General features: G+C 34.5%; 1 protein-coding gene and 2 pseudogenes across 3 annotated transcripts; 2 read left to right on the top strand and 1 right to left on the bottom strand.

Moving 5' to 3' along the window:
* The first annotated feature begins 2537 nt into the window (after positions 1-2537).
* On the top strand, positions 2538-6161 carry LOC147521137 (putative inactive receptor kinase At1g48480; annotated as a pseudogene). The gene is made up of 2 exons (XR_015213069.1): positions 2538-3940; positions 5222-6161. The product of XR_015213069.1 is annotated as a putative inactive receptor kinase At1g48480 (transcript).
* Positions 6162-7359: 1198 nt separating this feature from the next.
* LOC147521138 (uncharacterized) lies at positions 7360-13556 on the bottom strand. The gene is given in 13 exon segments (XM_086593547.1): positions 7360-7696; positions 9069-9270; positions 9379-9762; positions 9855-10013; positions 10131-10514; positions 10606-10914; positions 11023-11155; positions 11158-11405; positions 11497-12191; positions 12284-12387; positions 12546-12642; positions 12808-12859; positions 13357-13556. Coding segments are annotated over 12 exon segments (2724 nt in total). The 5' UTR covers positions 13371-13556; the 3' UTR covers positions 7360-7696; positions 9069-9125.
* Positions 13557-22403: 8847 nt separating this feature from the next.
* Positions 22404-23228, top strand: LOC147521139 (21 kDa protein pseudogene; annotated as a pseudogene). Its single transcript, XR_015193809.1, has one exon. The product of XR_015193809.1 is annotated as a 21 kDa protein pseudogene (transcript).
* Positions 23229-23635: the final 407 nt, after the last annotated feature.

The raw sequence follows: 23635 nt of genomic DNA on the forward strand, positions 1-23635 counted from the left end.
GTGAATATGTATCTCTGGGATTCTGATTGAGAAATAGAATTATGATTCCTTTTAACGCATCTCACACAAAAATCACAACTCTTTGGCATTATTATATTTTTTTAACAAATACGTAAATTGCCAAATATGAAAAGAAAATAAATCCCATGATTCTATAATCCATTATCTAAGGACTATAGAATTTGAAACCATATCAGAAGGAAATATTCTCGAGTTCAGCACAGGAGAAAATTAGATTTAAAATCAAAAGGTATGGTGGGATAAATTTCTCTGAAATTCTTATGTTAATCAAAACTTTCGGCCATTGTTTGGAAGCTTCTACATAAATGTGCTGCAACAGACACATACTTAAAAGGCAAAGGGATAAAAGACATCTCTAAATGCTACTTGCGATGTGATAGAGAAGAAGACTTGCAGCATGTTATTTGGGAATGCAATTTTTCAAGACAATTTTGGGACTGGTTAGCTGAGATGTTTAACTTTAGTAGGTGTTCTCTAACTTTAAAGAGACTCTGCTGATGAGCAAGAATAAAAGTCCGATCATCAAGCACTTATGGAATGCGACAGTGGTGGTTGGCATGGTTACAATGTGGGTGCACATAAATGGAATTGTTTTCGAGGAAAAGGAAAAAAATATGTCCAAATGCGAAACAGATATTAGGAAGCGGATTCATTACTCTTATGCTCTATCAAAAGACACAGTTGGCACTCAAATACGAAAGTGCTTCAAAGATGGAAGTTGGCGCCAAAGTTCCCAAAAGTATCAAGAATCAAAGATTGTAAATGGAATCCCCCAGATGACGGCATCATAAAGGTAAACACCGATGGGGCCTCACATGGCAACCCAGGTCCAGCTGGATACAAATCAGTTTATCAGAATAGTAATAGTAAAGTGTTGTTGGTGGTTTGCAAGAACATAGGGACGGCGATGAGTTATGTGGCAGAGGTTATAGGAATTATAGAAAGTATAGAAGTGGCCATTGACAAGGGTTGACACAAGCTATGGATAGAGTCCGACTTCAAAGGCGGCAGTCGTCGCTTTTGGTACTTCAGAGCTTCCGTGGGAAGTGAGACCTCGTTGGGAGACTTGTAAACAGAAGTTGAGTTATGTGTTGATCTCACATACGTGGCGCGAAGTTAACTTCTTAGCTTATCAAGTTGCAACACATAATTTGACCCTCAACCCATAAGAACATGTTCTTTATCTAGGTAAACCAGCATGGATTTCCAAGTGGGAAACACCAGATTTTGTGTACTTCAGATTTGATTAAGGTTAATTAGGAACCATTTCCTAATTAAGCCAACATTTTGTAATTTTATTTCATGGTAATATAATTTGCTAACTTAGAAAAAAAAAAAAAAAAAAAAAAACAACGAAAGTGACTTTTTTAGTTTTTGTATCAAACTCGGATGTGTTCAACTAACCATGAAGATCACCTCTATAAAATTTTAACTCATTTCATAACACATCAAAAGATGTTTGCAAAATATATTAAAAAAAAAAAATCAAAGTTTTAATTTTAAAGATTTCCAAATTAGATGAATCCAATGATTAGCGAGATCAAATCCACAAATGATTAGCCCTTAACTCATTTTGTAGGGGGTGTGGTATAAATATGGTTGTTTTTATATTGTTTTAATTTAAGCGTGATAAATCTGTTTGATTGAAATATATCTAAACACTTCTTTTGGTTTATGGTTTCTTAGAACAAAAGGGTTTTTTCTCTGCATTTACAAAGGGGTTCTCTCTACACCCTCACCTTGCTTTTAACCAAAAATGGTAGCAAAGAGGAAAAATTGAGCCTACGTGGAGGTGAAAAATACTGACTTGCATTGGAAATGCTCTTAGTCAATCATCTTCTTCACTTCACCATTCTCCTTTTCTCTTTTTTATCTTATCAAACCAATAAACACTCTAAATAAAATGTTAATTTAAAATTTATACACAAATTCTAATTTTTTTATTTATTTATTTTGAAGTTGTTGAACATATTGTTTACTTATGTCAATTATTAATGTAAGAATGAAAAGGAAGTGTATGGGGTATTCTAATTTCTTATTGAAAAATGAATAGGTTTAATGGCGGCAAATACAGAAAAGAGAAGAGAGAAAATTCTACACCATTTTTAATTTTGAAAAAATATATTTTTAAGAAAAGAGAATAATAAAACACTGCATTTCGTTACATAATTGGACCCATTCGTTAGTCTAGTTTTTTATAACAAAAATTGTTTATTACCATTTGACTGATCCTAAAAATTAAACCACTTCGTTTTTTGTTCATAGAAATTTGAAAGTTGAGCTGATATGAATAGAAGTTGCAATAAAGTATAGAAAACGAGTAACTGATTCTTCTATTTGAAATTTCAAACAGCCCATGATTCTTGATTGATTCCACATAATTACCAAAGTTTAATATTCTACTTGTCAAAACACGTGTCAGCATCGTAAAATTTTACCTTGAGAATATTAGAAGGGGGTTTGAAATTTGGAACATTATTAATTGACTCACATGAAAATTGCTGAAGTCTCATATTGTTGCCAAGTTGAGAAAAACAGTGTGATTGAATTTAATTGAAAGAGAAACAGCAACAAACACACAACGACTAGTTTCTCTTGTCAACAAAATGCAAAACCAATCTTAAAAACTTGCTATACTTGTTTTTTTCCAAGTGAAAAAAAAAAATGAGAAATTTTTTTGTAGCACTTGTTTTCATTCTCACTTTCCTTCCACTCTCAAAACAAGATCTCGCCTCAGACACAACAGCACTTCTAGCACTCCACTCTTATTTCCGCCTAAGATCATTTAACTGGACCTCATCAAACCAATCATCACCCTGCACGTGGCAAGGCATCGAATGTGTAAACAACCTTCGTGTCACAGCTCTCCGCCTCCCCGGAGAAAGCCTCACGGGCCCTTTTCCGGCGGGCATCATCGGAAATCTCACCGGACTTCGCACACTCTCACTTCGTCTCAATGCTTTGACTGGTCAACTCCCCACTGACCTTTCCCAATGCGTTGACCTTCGGAATCTTTATTTACAGGGTAATAAATTTTCCGGCGAAATTCCGGCGTTTCTCTTCGGTCTTGAAAATTTAGTTCGGTTAAATCTCGCTGATAATAATTTTTCCGGTGGAATATCGCTGAAATTTAATAACTTGACGAGATTGAAAACTTTGTACTTGGAGAGAAATCAACTCACTGGTTCCATCCCTGACCTGGAAATTGTACCTGGTCTTCAACAGTTTAACGTGTCGTTTAATCGATTAAATGGGTCGATTCCGCAGAGATTTCGTGGTATGAAACCGGAATCGTTTATTGGTAACTCACTTAATGGATGCCCAATTGATTCTTGTCCTACAAAGAAAAAGAAGAAGAAATTGTCTGGAGGAGCTATTGCTGGTATAGTTATCGGATCGGTAATTGGGCTACTTTTAATTCTATTAGTTTTGTTTATATGCTGTAGAAAAACAACTAGTAAAAGTAAGTCGAAATCGGTTGACATTGCCCCAGTGAAGGGTGTTACTGAAGTTGAAGCTGTAGGAAAGAATAAGTCTATTGGAGAGGGAGAGAATGTGTCGGGAGAAGGGAAGTCGAAAGCGGGGCTGATTAATAGTGGGAATAAGAAGTTGGTGTTTTTTCGCAATGCAACTAAGTATTTTGATTTAGAGGATTTGTTGAGAGCGTCGGCGGAGGTATTAGGGAATGGGACATTTGGGACGGCGTATAAGGCTGTATTGGATATTGGGAATATTGTTTGTGTGAAGAGGTTGAAGGATGTGATAATTCCAGAGCAGTCGTTTAGAGAGAAGATTGAATTAGTTGGATCAATGGATCACACTAATCTTGTCCCACTTAGAGCTTATTATTACAGCAGGGATGAAAAGCTTCTTGTCTGTGATTACATGCATATGGGAAGCTTGTCGGCACTTTTACACGGTGAGCAGCAATCTTTCTTGTTTTGTTTGTCATTATTTCATAGTTATAATTACAGTCCTTTTGAGTTGTGTTCTTTGTAGTGTTTGTGCTATATCATTATATGTATCTGCAGAATTACATGTCGTTTACTATTATTTGATTGCCTAATCTATTCTATCTGTGAAGTTATGTGCTGTTGTATAAATTTGAATTTATCCATCTGAAAATGTGATCAATTTTGTTGATTGTTAAAATTTCCTTAGCAGTAATCTGTTTTATATGGACGCTGGGTTTGAAAGTATGTAATTAATTAATTAATTATGTCTGTAGATTCAAAATAACCCGAAAAATAGCATTTTATTTCTCTATCATTCCAGTAAATTTTGTATGTTTGGATTATGCTATGAAGTACTATTAGACTTGAAATGATCTTCAGTGAAAGGATAAATATGTATTGCCACTATGCTTTCTATAAAAAATCTTAATTAAAGAGAAAATTCTGTAATCAATATTATGCAATCATGATAAGAAAAAACCAAAAGGTGACACAAGAGTTTTAGTCGTATTGGAATTGAGGATGTGTTCCACACTCTTAGAATAGTCTATGCAACATAAGTAGTTGTAGGTTCTTTTGATGCTCTAACAGGTTCTTGTTAAGTTTGTCAACATTGTGTCACTGACCAATCGATGATTGAATGGGGATCCCCTCAACTTTTTCTCTCTCGTTCAGCTTTGCATTATAGTTTCCTGCTTTTCGATGGTCAAACCTAATGTGCATGTCATCTTTGCAGCTGAAACATATTTGGTCTTAGTGTTTGAATTTCCTCCTTTGTGATGTAGAAGAAAGAAAAATTTGGGGGGGCATATTTACCCTCTTTTCTTTCATTAGGCCTAGGGAGGTACATTGTGGGACTTGATGTGTTTATGATCATTTTACACTTGATATCAACTGTTTTTATTAGGAGACATCCCTGGAAGTGTCTTCTTCATCCTACCCCAGCTAGTATAGACACTAGGAATTTGGGGAAGATCAACCACCCAAGTGTACCAAAGGTTCTATAATTCAAAGAATATTTCACAACTGAGGCAGGAAGGCCTAGGCCATAGTTGAGTTTGCTCCTTCGATTTGGTATTGATATTCAAATGTAGTCTAAAAGTAAGCAATGTTCTTGATGTTATTTAAAGTGCAAACGAAGTCATCAAACACCCTCTCAGTTATATTTTAAGTTGTCTGTGTTTTTTATTTTTTGCTTCATACTAACTGTTTCTTCTCGTCGTACTTCGACCAATACTTTACTACAGGCAACAGAGGAGCTGGTAGGACTCCACTGAATTGGGAGACCCGATCTGGCATTGCCCTTGGAGCTGCTCGTGGGCATTGAATACCTACATTTGAAGGGACCCAGTGTCTCCCATGGCAACATTAAATCATCCAACATTCTCCTCACCAACCTATACGATGCCCGTGTCTCCGACTTTGGCCTTGCCCACCTGGTTGGTCCCAGCTCTACTCCGAACCGAGTTACTGGATACCGTGCTCCAGAGGTAACAGATCCACGAAAAGTCTCTCAGAAAGCTGATGTATACAGTTTTGGTGTATTGCTTCTGGAACTTCTGACTGGAAAGGCACCCTCCCATGCCCTCTTGAATGAAGAGGGAGTTGATCTCCCAAGGTGGGTTCAGTCTGTGGTTCGAGAGGAGTGGACTTCTGAGGTGTTTGATCTTGAGCTCCTGAGGTATCAGAATGTTGAGGAAGATATGGTTCAGCTCTTACAGCTTGCAGTAGACTGTGTTGCTCAGTACCCCGACAAGCGTCCTTCAATGTCAGAAGTGGTACATCGGATAGAAGGGCTCTGTCGCTCTAGCCTTGAACCAGACCAAGACCCACAGCGTGATCTATTTGATGATAATGAGCTTTCATAAGAAGCCAATTCAGTTTGGACAGACCCACACCACAATCATGGCATGCAAGGAAAATTATCATCAATTCTGTCAACTTTCTGCATGCGCAATTGGGTTTCTAACTGTGTTTGTTCTCTTTGTTTCTACATTAAGCTTGTGCAATTTTTTTTTTTCTCTTTTCACTTTACCTTCTATTGTTTTTCTTAATTAAATTGTATTGTTTTATGGTTTGGTGGTCGGCAATTGTTGTAATTACATTGGGGGATTGGACTTTTATTTTTTCATTTATAGGTTTTGCTTCATCTTTTATGGTAAACCAGAGGAAAGAACATTGAACTCACTCTCCTCCTCTACAATTGTTCGCTCTTAATATTTGGTGCAATGTCAAGGAACATCATAATAGTGCGCTCCTGTTAAGTTTCTGTAAGTTTGAAAAATGATGAATAGATGATGTCAAGGAAAATTTTGGTCCAAGATTACTGATGTCTATATGAAGGAGGTCTTTACCTAAAAAAAATAAAGGATCAATAAAAAAAAGTTCGGATAGTAAACTGACTAACGTGTAAGAAACATTGCTTTGATTTCTCAATCCAACTGTTTTTAGTTGGCACAAAATGTTAATAACCGGTATTTTATGTTGGGTAGTTGGTCGTTGGAAGTGTAGAACGGAGGTTGCATGACTTAATAGTTTGTTTGTTTTTTCCGCTAAGTTGACTTAATAGTTAAGACTGGAAGAGTTAAGACTTAAGACCAATACAATATTGACTTTTATTTCTGACAAATTGGACGTTTTTTCTAAAATAAAAACAAACTTGGACAGGGATTTACCACGAGGATCCATCTGTATATAGGAATGAATATTTCAGACACCGTTGGATCTAAATTCTAACAACGGCGTCCAAAAATCAAAAACAAACTGGATTCCTACTTCTTGGGGTCGGTTCTAACTTCTGATGCATGGAATTTTTAGGTTAAACGAAGCCGGAGGGATTGGTATGTTCTCCAGAGAAGCACTATGGTGACGATGACTAATAAGAGAAACAGTTCAGTAGACAGAATCGGTGATATATGACGGTATCCACAGAATGTTTTCTCCACCAGCAGATTACAAATTTTGGGAAGGAAAATGTGCACATGGAAATCGGCACATCCCAAATCTTTTACCTCAGCCAAGAAAAAAATCTCCAAAATCCATACCCAACGCTAATTCTCCTATAATCCAAAAAACCCCAGAAGCTCTATAATCCAAAAAACCCCAGAAGCTCAAGATATACAATCTCACTATCATAGCAACTGCTCACCTATTACAATTCTTTGGCCAAATTCAATGCAGTCCGTAGTAAGCTAAGATGCTGGTTTGTGTTGACTATAGAGTGGTAAATGGATTTACCTTACACATTATTGGGAACTTCCTCAATTGGAAGCACATCACAATTTTATTAGATAAACAATACTATAGTTTTCCCATTTGATTTACATTCAAACTGCAGTGACCAGTGGAATTTTAGCAGAAGTGTAGCTCAATATACACTCAGATGGAAAGTAACTTCTCAGCCTATGAAATTTTATCAAAGGAACAAACAGTCAACAATACATCCACTGATACTCTTTAGCATACTCGAGACAATCAAACCTAAAAACAAAAATAAATAGATTTCACTTTCTCCTACTGTTAAGACAACAAAATATATAAATATACATCCTTCAACAAAGAGAAGATCCTTTCGTTGATAGGGAAACTAATTGCGGCTAAATTTGGTGTCTCCCCTAATGTTTGATAGCTTGGTTACACGTGGCTGTTGACCGAAATTCATCCTCCATTAGTTTATGCCTTGCTCTCTACATGTATCGTTAGTTCGTGCCGAAAATCTACACCTGCATGACACAAAACATTTGCATCGACATAAATTAAAGGAAAGATGTATACCAATGACACAGATTCTCTTGGCTCTATGTCTAATAGTTAACTCTAAACATGGGTAAGAATTCTTGAGTATATATTACTGTAGATGGTAGTAGAAAATGTTTTACACTTTTTTTTGTATGTCTAGGGTAAAAGCATTATTGGTTTCTACATTGTCAACAAGTTTGATTCGCAAAATATAACCTGTACAATATTTAATAATATCAATTGTAGGACATAAATAACACCACCCCTCAAAAAACCATTTAATGAAAAACATAAAAATGATGTAAAGCATGAGGAAAAAGATATATAACAAAAACAACACAATAATATGGTAAGGTTTCTTGATCCTAACATGTTTTTCTTGCAGATTTTACCGCTGTATTTCTACCTCAAATTTGTACCATCCTCTGACTCATCAAGTGGTACAGTACAACTGAAGAAAAGGCGAAGACAAGATATTTGATACAGTAGCCCTCTACACAAATTTTCAAGTCTGGTCTTTCTATTTGATAGTGGGTTAAATGTTTTCTAACAATGAGCAATACATGCAACACTTGTGTCGATGCTGCTAGTAAAAAAATAACAATAACCAAACTCAGAGTGATAAGTTGAAAGGCATCTGCAAATGAATATGGTAGCTCATTACCCGATGAAGAGTGTATTAACTGTAAATCCTTTCACTAGAACCTTTGTGGAATACAAACTTACAGGTTATATATTTCTAGAATACAATACTGCATAAAAGTAATCCCATAATATATCTTAGAAAGCTTACGTTAACTTAAGTAGTAAGTACTTAACAATCCACAACTTATCACCTCTCATTAACTGCATCACCCTACACAATAGGTGGACAAGTAATGTTTTTGAATGTCTAAAGTGGTGCAGGTTGCACTTGCTTCACAATCCTGTTCAAAATCAGTTTTCTCATTTTGCAACTTTAAAGACACGTTTCTCATTGCAGCTCCTAGACCTCTCTGAAAGTAATGTCTATCTACACCTTTCATTGCCACCTTGTACAATATACATTATATCATTTGTCAAAGTTTTCATGAAAACAAAAGTTGTCTATCAATCCCTCCTTTCTGCTTCATTTCAAGTTTTTTTATACTTTTTACGATTAGACCAAGTGACCTACTATAATGTAGGTCATTCAAAGTTTTCATGAAAACAAAAGTTTTGTCTATCAATCCCTCCTTTCTGCTTCATTTCAAGTTTTTTTATACTTTTTACAATTAGACCAAGTGACCTACTATAATGTAGGTCATATCAAACAGAATAGACTATATCAAATTAATGGAAAGAATAAGAACAAGAAAACATGTTCACGTTCAATACCTGCATTCCATTCAAAGAATGAAATTTGAGCAAACTGTTGCTCAAGTTGTGTTCTCCTCACCAAGCTCTCAAATCTTCCTGAAGAGAAACTACTTTAGCATCTGACCCTGAATTGCAGCTTTCACTAGAAGACTTTGTAGAAATTACAAAAGACTTATCACCCTCATCCTCCCTCTTCAATTGAAGTAGCGCCTGCACATCTCTTTTGGAAAGGAAAAAAGGAACAGAAGGAATTAAGATTTTGAAGGACTTGAAATAGAAAAATGAAATATAAATGGTGTTCATAACTCATAAGCAGTAATGCTCTTACCTTTTAATGTTGGACATCTCTTCTTTCAAAAGTTTTAACTCCCAAGCGCAGTTAGTATCTTGTGAAGGATAATCACCGGCCTTCCAACCAAGCAAAGGGGTGAAGTAAGTTTCTTCGACACCACCCTCTTTACGCACACTAAGTAAATCTGCACTCTCAAGCCAGTACACCATTGTTCCGTCCGGATTGTGACGCCTGCGGAATCTGTCTTCCCCATTAGGTGCCACCTTATCAGACATATGTTTCAGTATGTGGTCAAGAAGCCCAGTATCCCCAATGTAATTCCGAGCCTCCATCCTCAGTGCCTGCCGTGTAATTGGCTTCCCAAGAACAGCTCCATTTGCCTTCAAGATATCCAACATCTTCACCTCTGCATTCTTATACCTTCATCAAGAAAAAAATAATTTTAATCAGAAAACTATAAGCTTCACCAAAACTAATTTAGCCTTTTCACTTTGAAAATTTTGATGCCTCACCTTTGTTGGGACCACCTTCCATATGATAGTTTCAGTTTTTGTTTACCGACTTTGCTGCTAGTATCAAAGTTACACGTATCACTTGAAGACTTTGTAGGAATCTCAATGGCTTTATCAACCTCATCCTCTCTCTTCCATAAATAAAGCTCCTGAACATCTCTTTTGAGGGTAAAAAGCAAGCAGTTAAGACTCATATTTTGGATAACTTCTTAAGAAAACAGCTAAAAGGTGAAAATGTTCATAATTGGTAATAGGATTTTTGTTAATGTTCTTTACTTTTTAAATTTCGACATCTCTTCTTTCAGCACTTGTAACTCCCAAGCGTAATCAGGATCATGTGATGGACTATCACCAGGCTCCCACCCTGGTGGTGGATTCCAGTAAGGATCTTTGACACCAGCTTCTCTACGGACATTAACCAAATCTGCACTCTCAAGCCAGTACTCCATTGCTCCGTCCGGACTGTAGCGCCTACGGAACCTGTCCTTCCCGTTAGGAGCCACCTTATCAGCCATATGCTTCATTACGTGGTCAAGGAACCCCGCATCCACAATGTGTTTCCTAGCCTCCATCCTCAGTGTGTGCCGTAGAATTGGCTTCCCATACACAGCTCCTTTGGCCTTCATGATTTCTAACAACTTCATCTCTGCACTGTCGTACCTTCATAACGAAAAAAATGAAAGCATACAACTAAATTAAGTCCACAAAAAACAATTAGATCCTCTAAGATTTAACAGCTGGATGAACTCACCTATCCTGGGACCACCAGCTGTAAGAGAGCTTCGATTTTTGCTTGTTGGTTTTGCTGCTATCCACCTCATCATTAGCTTCTCTAGACTTTCTATTTTCTATACCACCTTCATCCTTCCTCTTTCGAATTTGAGCTAGTTGTTGCTCAAGTTCTGCTTTTCTCTTCACCAGGTTCTCATAATCTTCCTGAAGTGAAACAACTTTGGTATCCGACTCTGAGTTGCAGCTTTCACTGGAAGACTTTGTAGAAATCACAATAGAATTATCAACCTCGTCCTCTCTCTTCATTAGAAGAAGCTCCTGCAGATCTCTTTTTGAAGGGAAAAAGGGAACAGTTGAGACTACGACTACGGAGAACGTAAATTACAGAAACAAAATAATATTGACAAGTGTAAAGTGATTTAGTACTGTCATTTACTTTCTAATGTTGGCCATCTCCTCTTTTAGCAGTTTTAACTCTGAAGCACAGTCAGGCTCTTGTGAAGGATTATCACCAGGCGTCCATCCAGGTGGCGGGTTCCAGTAAGGATCTTTCACCCCAGCCTCTTTCGAACATTAACCAAGTCTGCACTCTCAAGCCAGTACACCATTGTTCCATCTGTATTGTGCCGCCTACGGAACCTGTCTTCTCCATTAGGTGCTACCTTACCAATCATATGTTTCAGTAAGTGGTCAAGAAACCCAGTATCCCCAATGTCTTTCCTAGCCTCCACCCTCAGTGTCTGCCGTGGGACTGGCTTCCCAAAAACAGCTCCCTTTTTCTTTAGGATTTGCATCATCAACAGCTCTCCACTCTTGTACCTTCAACATAAAAAGATAATAGAATTTATCAAACATTAAGTTTCACCAAAACTAATCTAATACTCAAAATTAGATAAGCTAACAAACTCACCTTTCCTTCGTCCACCTGCCGTAAGAGAATTTCGGTTCTTGTTCACAGACTCTTCTGCTGGTTTTTTTTACCACACGTTTAGCTGCTTTGGATGGTTTGTTCAGTTTTCCACCTTCATGCTTTCTCTTTCTACTTTTAGGCTTTGTTTCATCTTCAGTCTTCAAATCCATTTTATCATCCTCCTCTTCTTTGATTACTCTAGACAAAAATTCAACTTGCTTACGCTTTGCTTCCACTTCAGTCTTCAATTCTGTATTGACATCCTCTTCTTTGATTCGGCTTGGCAAAGATAAAACTCCTGGGGTCTTCTCACTATTTCCCCCCAAGTACGTCACCTTTCTTCGAACCCCCCAGTGCACCAACCCAGAGCAGTTTAGCGATGACCAGCACAGACCTTTAAGTGAAGTTTCATCCTTCAAATCTTCATTGACCACGGAAGAAGAGACATCAGAACCCTTCGAAGGTAACAACCAGAAACTCCTGAGATGTCTTCGATTTGCAAACTCGTCTGGTGAAATCAGTCTAATAAGAACTATTCTTGCCAGCTTCAAACTCATAACAAACTCTTCATCCAGGTCAGGGAAGATTCTTCCTTGGAGATTTACACCCTCGGGATTCATATTACTGAAATACGCACGCAGAGAGAGTGTGCTAGGAAACCTGATATACACGTTCTGGTCGTCCAGCTCAGTTACCTGTAAGCAACAGAAACCTCCAAAATGATTTCTAAAATATTGGTAGAGATAGTGAAGAAGAACTAATGTTGTTTTGTTATTCTTATTCTAACCATGACTGCTCGAATGGCTTCAAGTTGAGTTCGGAATTTTAAGGGCATTTGTTTATGATCAATTTCGTAAAGAAACCCAGTTTTGAATTGCACTGGTTCTGGCCCTGATACATTAGAAAGAAAGGAAAACGGCATCTAGTCAGGTAACAAAAATGAGAACTATGTTGTAGCAGGGAGATATTGCTCCCTGATATATAATTTGACATACTGAGATTTAGATACGGGAAAGGGAAAAAAAACAATTCTGACACATTTTCAATACCATTGCAGGCATAACTACGATCCGGGATAGGCAAAACACTTCTACCCAGAGGAGGCTTTTGCAACTCCATGTCCTGCCTTTTTGAACATTTAAAATCCTGCAGAAACAGGGGAAAAAAAATCAAAACAAGACACAACACAACCATCTGCATCAGAATGACATAATGTATAGCACAAATATAGATATGTCGTTTAATATCCAATGCATCAAAAAACAAAACATATTATTGGCAACAAAGGAATATAAAAATACGATAGCATACAGGGATATCTTCTTGTTTCCAGAGATTCGCTTTCATCCTTGATGAGTTAACCCTAGCAGAGAAAAACTTAACATCAGTAAAAGTCATACGTACAATAACAGGACATCAACTCCAAATGGCTTCAGCTATTGCCAACTATCTATTTCCTTTTCCAAAGTTTTTGGTCTTTCAGCAATTATAACATACTAAGTGTAACAGAATCAAATGTATTTCTTAGCGAACGAGTAAAAACAGGACTGCTATCTAGGTAAAATTCACAACAACTGAATATTAACTTGTCAATTTCCAGATCTAATAGGTTACAACTACAGTCTACAAGTGAAATACAAACACAAACTAATTGACGTAAACCATAATGCAATAATATATGCAACAAATTCACATTGTATATCATTCATAAGGAGCCTACTAAACCCTAGTGGATTAAAAAGCGGCGAAACTAGTTTGAATAAATTCAAAACCCTAAAAAAGTAAGTACAAATTGAACGAAACGATCTAACGTAAAATTACCAAAAAAGCCCCTAAAAAAAGAGAGAGAGAGAGACTCACCGTTTATTGAGCATGGTTTTTTGGTCGATCTAAAACCCTAAAATTGGTGAAATACGAAGAGTTTCATCTCCCGCGCTTTAATAGATATAATTTTTATCTACTACTGATTTTTTCAAGAGAGAGAGAGTGGGTTGAGAAAAAAAAAAAAAAAAAAAAAATAGACCGTCTCTCTCTATAGTGGTTGTTGTTGTTGTTACCCTAAGTTGTTTAAAGTCGCTAGAAACTTCTGTTTGTGCGAGCGAGATTGGTTTGATTAGGTTTTTTTTTTATTATTGGGAAATATCGAAAAATCTTTTGTAAATTCGAAAGTGACCACCAAGTGAATGACTTATGACGACTGACTTCTGGGCTTTATAAATGTCTCTCTCTAGGGTTTGGTTTGGTCGTGAGTCGTGACAATTGCTTTAATTTTTATATATAAGTTTTGTAAGCATTATTATTTAGGCTGTATTGGGCTGGGCCTATTTTTAAAACGCACAATTAGATCTCCTCGGACCAAGTTTTCTTGAGACACTTACTCTGTTACTCAACCAAAGATTTAGGCCCAACACACATAAATTGACCAATAATTTCGGTTTTAGGCAGGATTGACTAATAATTATGGTTTTAGGACAAAAACGGATTGATATAAGCATCTATCATTAATAATTTCGCTATAAGGACATTTTCGGGCTGACCGTCAACAAATTATTTTTTACTAATACCAATTATGACTTTCTCTAATATACATACAAACACCATTATGCATGTATGATATGCACTGCATGTGAATATCAACATGCACACACTATTATACATGTGTATAATACACACATGCAAATATCATTATGTATGTGTACATATATATGTGCATAACACACATGCACACACTATTATGCATGTGTGTAACAAACATGCAAACATTACTATTACACATGCACATACACATACCATTATGCATGTGTCCAACAAATATGCAAACACCATTATGCATGTATGATATGCACTGCATGTGTCCAACAAACATATTAGTTCTAGTGCTCAGGCATTATTGTCGTCATTTTGTTGTTGATTGTCATAACTTTCTTCACCATCATCGTCTTCTTCTTCATGCTCTTCATTAGTTTCATAATTCATAACTTCTCTTGATGTGTCATCATTATTCAAAACATTATATACATGATAATAATCATCATTCGGAACACACTTCAACTATGTACAGTGAGTTGTTTCTCCACTATTATAGAACATCGTATGCTCGGATCTATGTCTTCTTCATTTCGTTATCTAGAAACTTTGGGTTTCAACTTTATCCGACAATACGTCTACACCAATAAACAATAATATGATACAAATGATTGAAAACTTCTCGAAAATTAATCAATTTTTTAATGTAATAACCCTAAAAAAATCATGATATTTCATTCGCTAATTTCACACAAATACAACACACATGCAAATAAATTTATGCATGTGTGTTAGAACATGCAAACAACTTTATGCATGTAAATTCGTTGCTCAAATTAGTTGTAAATAAAAGTAAAAAATTGAATAACATCATGCCAATTTCATACATATTTACATACAATAAAAATGTAAATAAGATAAATCACAAAAGCTAGGGTTTTACCTTTAATGGTAATTCATATTTTTCATTGTATGCATTTTCATTTCTTCTCAAATCTTCATCACTATGTTGATCCGAACTTCTCATTCTCAAATTGTTAGAAATTAGGGCTTTCAAATTTCTTAAATTAACAAAGGTAGATGGTGAGACGAGGTTGTAATAAGAATCTACAATTAATACTAACAATGGTGGCTTATGAGCTTTCATTTCTGAAGAAGAAACAAAAGAGTTTTGCAACTGGTTCAAAAAAGTTGGGTTTAAAACATAAAGGGTTCAAAATTATAGAGAAAGGCAATACCGTTCAAAAGATTTGGATTCAAAAGCAAAAAAGGGCAATACCGTATTTGCAACCGGTTTGTCCTTGAGTCTTAATTATTTGCGGAACCAAACTAGAAGCGAAATTAAAACGCAATTTTGTCCTACAGGCCCGTTTTATGTTACTCAACACTCACTCAACAATACCGAAGATGAACTTGGTCACACGACTGTATTTAAGACCATCTCCATCGGTTACCAACTTAACAAGTTGTATGTCATTTTCAGTTAACTATACATGCAGACACATCTAATACGCCAATAAATTAATGTGTGTAATGTTACACTTGTTGGAATAAGTGATTAGGAAATTGTTAGTTCTTCGTTGGAATAACACTTAATAAGGCAAAATAAGCAAGGTACTATCACATTTTTTTTGTCATTTTCATTACTTTACAATTTTTTCTAGTAGCTATGCAGTGTATAATTGGGTGATGATGTGGCTGCCCGAGTTAGAACACGTGTCGGTCATGTCTTACGTGGCAAAAAAAATGTGTATAACTAGGCACACAAGCAAAACAATACCCACACGAGAAACATTACTCTAAGAAACTTAAAATTTATCAATGAACTCATTATGAACCGTATTAGCATATGGGAGTTTAACCCTGGAAATCAACATAGCTATTACCAAGTATATAGCAAAATGGAAATAAAACAAAAATAAACAAACAAAAAAATGGCAGAGAATGATGGTAACAAACAAATACTAACGGTTTTCTCTACAACTCTCCAAATCTTGATGCCGAAAGGTTGTAAATTGTTGAAGCTTTCAAGAAAATTAACAAAGGGTGGAGCCACAACTAGTTTACTATATAAAACTAAAATAAGATGACACCCAACTAAGTTCCGAATTTTTTTTTCCTTGCATATTTTTAAAAAAGTAAAAATCCAAAAAAACAATTAAATCCCATCACAAAAGATATGTAAATTTTGGAATTACAAAAGACTAGATTCATTAATAGATCGATTTAGGAAAAAAAAAAATTACACGGATATTTAGGTTTAGAAAATTAGGAACTTAAGAAGAAAGTGCCTACAAATATATGCTTCTTACAAATATATATATGTTGGAAACCACTTTAAAATCCCACAAATGAAAAAACTATGAATTTTTAGACCATCTCCAGGGTTAAAACTTAACAAGTTCCAAAAGGCATTGGGAAAAAATAAACACATAGACACATCTAAAAAAAAAAAAAATATTATACAATGTTTAGACAATTTTTTTTTTTTGGCTAAAGGGTAATTAATATTAATAACAAAAATGGTGTTCTGGACTTACCAAAAATCTAATAAGCAAAATTTGGATTTTCAAACTAAGCTTTTACCAACATGGTTTATGATCCCACCATTTTTTAAAAGTACATGTAGTGTATAATTACATTTTTTGTGGTCACTTTAGCATTTATTTTAATTGTTTTCGTTTTCGTTTTCATTTAACTAGGCAAATTCAATCAATGCTTTAAGTAGATTCAAAAGTATTACAATTTTATGCAACAAATTAAAATTGTAATGGACTCAATTATGTCGATGGATTGGAATTCATTAACATTACAAAATTGAATTATAACTAATAAAATTTATTACCAAAAAAACTAAAAAATAAAGAGAAATTAAGGTTAGAAAACATAAATAAAAAAACATATGAATTATTGGAATTTGAGATTTGAGAATGTTATTAAAAATTTCATCTTTTTTTGTTTTAACAAACAAGGAAAACAAACTTACAAAAGTGTTTTTCTCAAAATACAACTTTCCATTAGTTGGGGAAGGGGTTTTATTTTTGGTTAGTTGATTGAGAGTTTAGTAACAAAATCATTTTTTTATATAAAGTCATTTTTTTTTTCACTAAGTTCTCTCGTTATTTTTTCAAAATTTTCACTAAGTTCTCATAAAAAAATCCAAATTGAACTCAAATCTCTTCAAGTTTCATAAATCCAATGATCACCCAATCTTAAAAACAATCTATTCATTCCAACAAATCAAATTTTTTGTTAAAATCCCAAAAAAATCAATCCATAAACAAAATCCAGTCCATCTGAAGTCCAATAACCAATTCAACTTATATCACATGACCATAATCAATAAACCCGTAAGGGTAGATACATGCACCTGACTCACGCCCATAACAAATCAATTTTTTTTTACAACATTAAGTTCTCAAAACCCGTAAATAATTCATCTAAAGTCCAATAACCCTATTGATCATCAATATTAGTTTTTTAGTTTCTCAAAATCCTTGAACTAGAGATTTTTTATTTTTTTTGGTAATCAAAGTCTTATTTATATATATATATCTATCATGTTGAAGCTGATGAGATTACATATGTATTATCCTTTTCCAGGCATCTAATTAGCCAAGATGGAGGGATAATAGTCCATACAGTATATAAAAGGTTTGTTGCATAAGCTGCAGGAAGATGTGCAGAACAATTTGCACTACGTTTAATATATATATACAATAGTTGATAAAAGGTAGATCCTTTAGTTCTTTAGTCGCGTCACCGAGAATATGTTCAGATTCAAACGCTAAGCTTCTTTGTTTCTTCTCCAAAAAGGTGATCACGGCTTGTACATCCATCTCTATAACTAGCTTTGATGATTGGTGCTGCTTGCACCAAATGATTGCCATGAGTAAACCCTTACATTCTCCCGATTCAGCATTTGATGCCCAGCCTCTACCAGTTCCTGTAGCAATGAATTTTCCATTAGAGTCTCTTAATAAGTACCCATAACTAGAGATTGAGGACATGCATACCCCCTATCTTTTTGTGTTTTATATTCTTAGTTTTATGCACTAATAGGTTTTACTTTTGGTAATCATGCACTCTTATAGGTAATTAGTTCTATGCACTCTTCTCTTATTTTTTTCAAACTTTTTGCTTCTCTTTTTATTTTTCGAACTTTTTGCTATTATGAGAAAAACATCTACAAAAAAAAAAAAATGTATTGAGGGCTACATTTTTAGAACACGCTTAGGCCACTTAAAACTCAGGTCTAAGGGTGGCATTTGAGTCGAGCGGCTCAAGTTTGGTTCATTTAACTATATGAGCCAAGCTCGAGCTCAAATTAAAGTTTGTGTTACAAATGAACTTGATTAAACTCGGCCCGTTTAGCTCAAATAATATATTTGCAGTGTAAAATAACCGAGCTATTCAGGCTCGGCTTGAGCTCGCTCGTTTAACTATATGAGTTGAGTTCATACCCAATTTAAAACTAGTGTAATAAACGAGCCGAGCTTGAACATAACAAAACTCGGCTCGTTTAGCTCGAATTCCACTCTTACTAAGACAACCCTTGAGTACATTCAAATAATTGGGAGGGAAAAAAAAAATCTCCCGACTCCCCTTTCTTTTGGACAAAAAGTGAATTTGTGTTTTGCAATCCATCGGGGAACTAAGAAAACACCCTTCCAAAATATGACACACTGATCGAAAAACTGATGACTGGTCATGCATATCATGATACATTTCTCAACCGAACAGTGTATTTTTAATCTCTCAATTTCAAGATTTTATAACCACCTCCTACGTTTATTTAAATTACATATTGGTTCTCTATTATTAAAATTGAACCACCTCCTTCTTCAATAATTTTAGGATAGTTATTTAATTTAAAAGCTAAAATTTATGTATAGGAATTGTATATCTTCCCCATTTTAAAAACAATCAAATTCACAAAATTCTCTTTAGTTTTTTTTAAAAAACCACCCAAAACATCACAAAAATATCGGGATATGGATATTTATCGATATTATCGGATATCCACCTTCATTTCTTGATATATCATGATACATTATTTATATTTATTTAAAATATAATGGTAAATATTAAATAAAATTATTATATACACAAAATATCCCCAAATAAAATATCCTAAATATCACAATATCGTTGAAAAAATATATATCTACGAACATATCATTGATATTTTTATATATTTTTTTCTAAAATATGGATAGATATTCCCAAATATCAAGATATATCGGGATATTTTGTACTATGGCACAGTACACATGCTAGTATCAATATATCATGCATCATATTTGTTCGTTGTAAAACATAATCAAATGCAGTCAATAAAACCACCTTCACATGCTAAGGTTACTTCAGCAACTATAAAAGCCCAAAATTACTCCCTTGTATTCGGGCCCATGGACAAATAATTAATAATTAATGGGCCCGCATAAAGGTCTTGAGCAATTTGTGGTGAAAAGGTGGTCGTGCCAAACTCCAATCATTACTCATTAAAGTCATTATTTCCTTTTTCTGTTTCATATTTGGTGGGGAGAATTGGAGAAATAGAAATTCTATGTGGGTAGTTGGACAACTTACTAGCCCAAAGTTCCTGATGCTATAATATGGTCAAAATGTCAACTATTAATTTTTTTTAAATGAGTGCTCTGGCAATTATAAAATACAACATGTTTTATATGGTACCGAAAGCCAGAAAGGTACGGCCACCAGGGGTGTTCGTTGTTCGGTTTTGGTTTCGGTTCTATTTTTTAACAGTTTCTATCCCGTTCAGATTTAAAAAAAAAAAAAAAAAATTGTATCTATACCCATTAATCAAGTCGGTTCTAACTCAAATTTTGATTTTTTCTCATATTGTATACTATTATTGCTAAAATTAAATTTATTTATTATGTAATCAATATAAAAATTAGTTTTTAATGCCAACAATAACACTTGCCATCGATATTTTTGTCATCTCGTAAAAAGTAATTATACTAAATTCGATAGTCTTTGAAAGTTATCTTAAAATTTTAAATACATCTTATAAATTGTACACATGCATGTATTTTAAATCAAACACATATACATTATACCATATGTACATGCGTGCATAGAATAAGAACATATACCACCGTTGTTAATTACCATTGCTTGTATTCATTATTATCCAATATATACACGTGTACACGTTTGTTTTTAGAGGGATATATTTATTATTATATAAAAAAATATGGGGTCTAGTGAATAGTGATTCTACGACGAGCCCATGGGCATTTTCATCATTTATTTTTTTAGTCCTCATAATTTATATAAACTACATAACAATCTTTACTCTTTATGGTAATTATGGGACAATCTCTATACTTTACAATAACCACATAACAGTCACTCCACTTTGTCTAAATTAAATATTAGTCTCTATATTTTATCTAGGTTACAAAAAAGTCATTATGCATTTCTACCCCATTCTAAATTACGAAAGTGTCATATACTGAAAATTACAAATTGCCCATATGTGTTTTTTTTTTTTGCGATATTGCCTCATTTTTCTATTTTAATCTAAGCGAATAACTATTAATATTTATGGGGGAAAAAAAAATGAAACGACATCAAAATTAGAATGATCGGAATATATCTTATCGTAAATACATGAAAATATATTATTTATCAACATTAACCCAAATCTAATTATCTAATCCTAGCTCCAAATTCACTAATCTTGGAGTATATATGATGAAAGTGAGAACAAATAGATGATACATTATAAAATTGAAAAATAGTTTATAAAAAGATGATGAAATTGAAAGAGGTAGAGGAAAAATAGAGATTATCATTCATCATAAACTCCGTCTTCATCATTACCATCGATCAATTTCACCTTAACGCCCATCATTGTTGCTCCACCTCAACAATCGTCATTATTATGTTAAAAAACCCTAAGTATAAACTCTTAAACTTAAGTGGATGGACAATGATAAGATCTAAAATATGACGATATATCAAGACGCGTTTCAATTGTTTTTAATACCTTACAAATTTTGATATTGATATTGGAATTATGAACGAAATTTATATTTTTCAACATTTTAGAATTATGCTAATTTTAAAATTTGTAACTATATGCATACCACGCTCATCAAGCGTGCATATTTGCGAGTACAACGTATTAGTGAATTTATAGTATATATGTAGACGTTGAAATTATTATTAACATTTATAATACATATGTCTAATGTAATACTATAAAACATGTATTTAATAACACACATTCACTATTATTTTATTTATATATATATATATATATATATATATATATATATATATATATATATATATATATATATATATATATATATATATTATAACAATGTTTGGTTTGACTTTATTTAGTGTAATATAATACTAAACTTTATATATCAAAATCATACTAATCAGTTTCAATTTAGATACCCATCGGTCTTTTACTATTCGGTTCTAACGGTTTCAGTTATTTATCGGTTCGGTTCTTAAAGATCCACCTTTAATGGTATAATATTTTAAGATCTAAGAACAGTTTCAATTCCGGTTCAGATTTCGGGTAATCGGGTCCATACACACCCGACCACATATATCTATCTTTTAACCATCAATTTATCAAACTTCCCTACAAGTAATATGCTTTAATTTAATAACTTGTTGGGTTGCACCCGTGCCCAAACTGTAATATGAAACCACTCTAGGAAAGTGGCTGTGTTTTCCCTTTTCCCTTTTCCCTGTTCTCACTTATAGTCACTGCACGCCAAAGGGCAGCAGATGCTTTGAACATGGATTTAAAATTACAAGTGGTCTAGGAGTCATGAATCATGATGGAACTATAGGCATGACTACCGTGATTCAATTTGTTTGTTTTTATACATACACTTTAGTCCGTCACAACCTCAAGTCCTCAACCGAATGTAGAATATTGGGAGTGAGGCCTAACCAATAGTTCCTAATTCGACATATTACATGAACGAGTAGAACACTGCATTCGGATGATGGATCTTAATTATTCTTAAAATATAATTTCCTGCATATTGTTTCATATAATATAAGAAAATAACCATATACTAAATTTTACGTTTAACTTTGTATGTATCAGTAAAATGAAGAATAAAAGCTGATACAGTAGCCAATGCAAATTTTAGGATTCTATGAATTATCATTGCTTTGGATTTGAGCGGACATGGCGGTTTAATAATTCTTCGTGGTGTTGGGTTCCCGTGATCCACTCCAGTCGAGATATTCGATAAAACCCCATTCCTCATTAGTCATTATCAACATATAGGCATTCTAGTAATTATGAAATAACTTTCATGGCAACTATGTAATTTGGTCTAAGAGATGAGCTTATAAACCACCCCAAGCTCTTTTCTCTCCATGTACTAACCAACCAAAACTTCAAAATGGCAGCAAAGTTGCTCCAAAACTCTTCATTTCTCTTCCTACTCTCACTAGCCACATTACTATTCCTCCTTCCTACAATCTTAGCCGTCAAACCTTCAAATCCTAATAACAACGCCACTGATTTTATACGTAAAAGTTGCAACGCAACGTTATATCCAGACATATGTTACACCTCGCTATCGCGATATGCCAAAGCCGTACAACATAACTCGGCTCAACTCGCTCGTATAGCCATATCAGTAAGTCTCTCTAAGGCGCGCAATATGATGTCTCACATAACAACACTCTCTCGTCAAACCAACGGCGGCGGTGCTGAGGCTAGAGCAGCGGCCGCGTTGCATGATTGCTACAGTACATTTGATGATGCTGTTGACCAGATGCAACGCTCAATTAACGAAATGAAGCATTTTGGCACAGGTGAAAAGTTTAAGTTTCAGATGAGTAACGTTCAGACTTGGATGAGTGCTGCTTTAACAAATGAAGAAACATGTACTGATGGATTTGATGTGGTTTTCGATGGGCCCATGAAATCGGACGTTTGTAACAGGGCTTCGAATGTGAAAAAGTTTACTAGTAATGGACTTGCCTTGGTTAATAATTTTGTTACACAAGAAGGTGGCCATATGATGGGCAACTCTTGATTGATGGTTATCTTGCCGTTGGTTTAGTCGGACTTCCCAACTTTTCTGCTACAACAGCCAATAGTGTAACTGTGTAACAGTCATATCTCATATGTATGGAGTAGAAACGTAGAATGAAAGAAATGCAAGTGCCGTGGATTTTAGTCATTGTTTTGAGTTTGTGAAAAGTGCAAATTGTATATAATTTTTTTTTTGTGATGTCCAACTGATTCTCCATGTTCCAATGGCATTTTGCTTCTATTTTCTTAAACATGAAAACACATAATTCCAACACATTGCACTACTTAGGTGGTAATATATATACTTGGGAGATTCTCTAATTCTTAGAATGATTATTCGTTCAAATTAACTTCATAGGTAAGACCACAACCAAAGTGTAGGGTAGACGGTGTCAACTTAGTAGCTAAAATATTGTGCCAACTTAATGGGCCAGTGTTCCCATGATTCCCATATGTGCTTTTGTATTTTTGACCATAATGATGAGATTCTTTATGGAAAGTGATCATTTTTGTGGGAAATTTATTTAGCTGCGCGCTTTAGGGAAATTGTCGCCT

Source organism: Coptis chinensis, chromosome 1 (genome assembly GCF_015680905.1).
Source record: "Coptis chinensis isolate HL-2020 chromosome 1, ASM1568090v1, whole genome shotgun sequence".
Lineage (NCBI taxonomy): Eukaryota > Viridiplantae > Streptophyta > Magnoliopsida > Ranunculales > Ranunculaceae > Coptis > Coptis chinensis.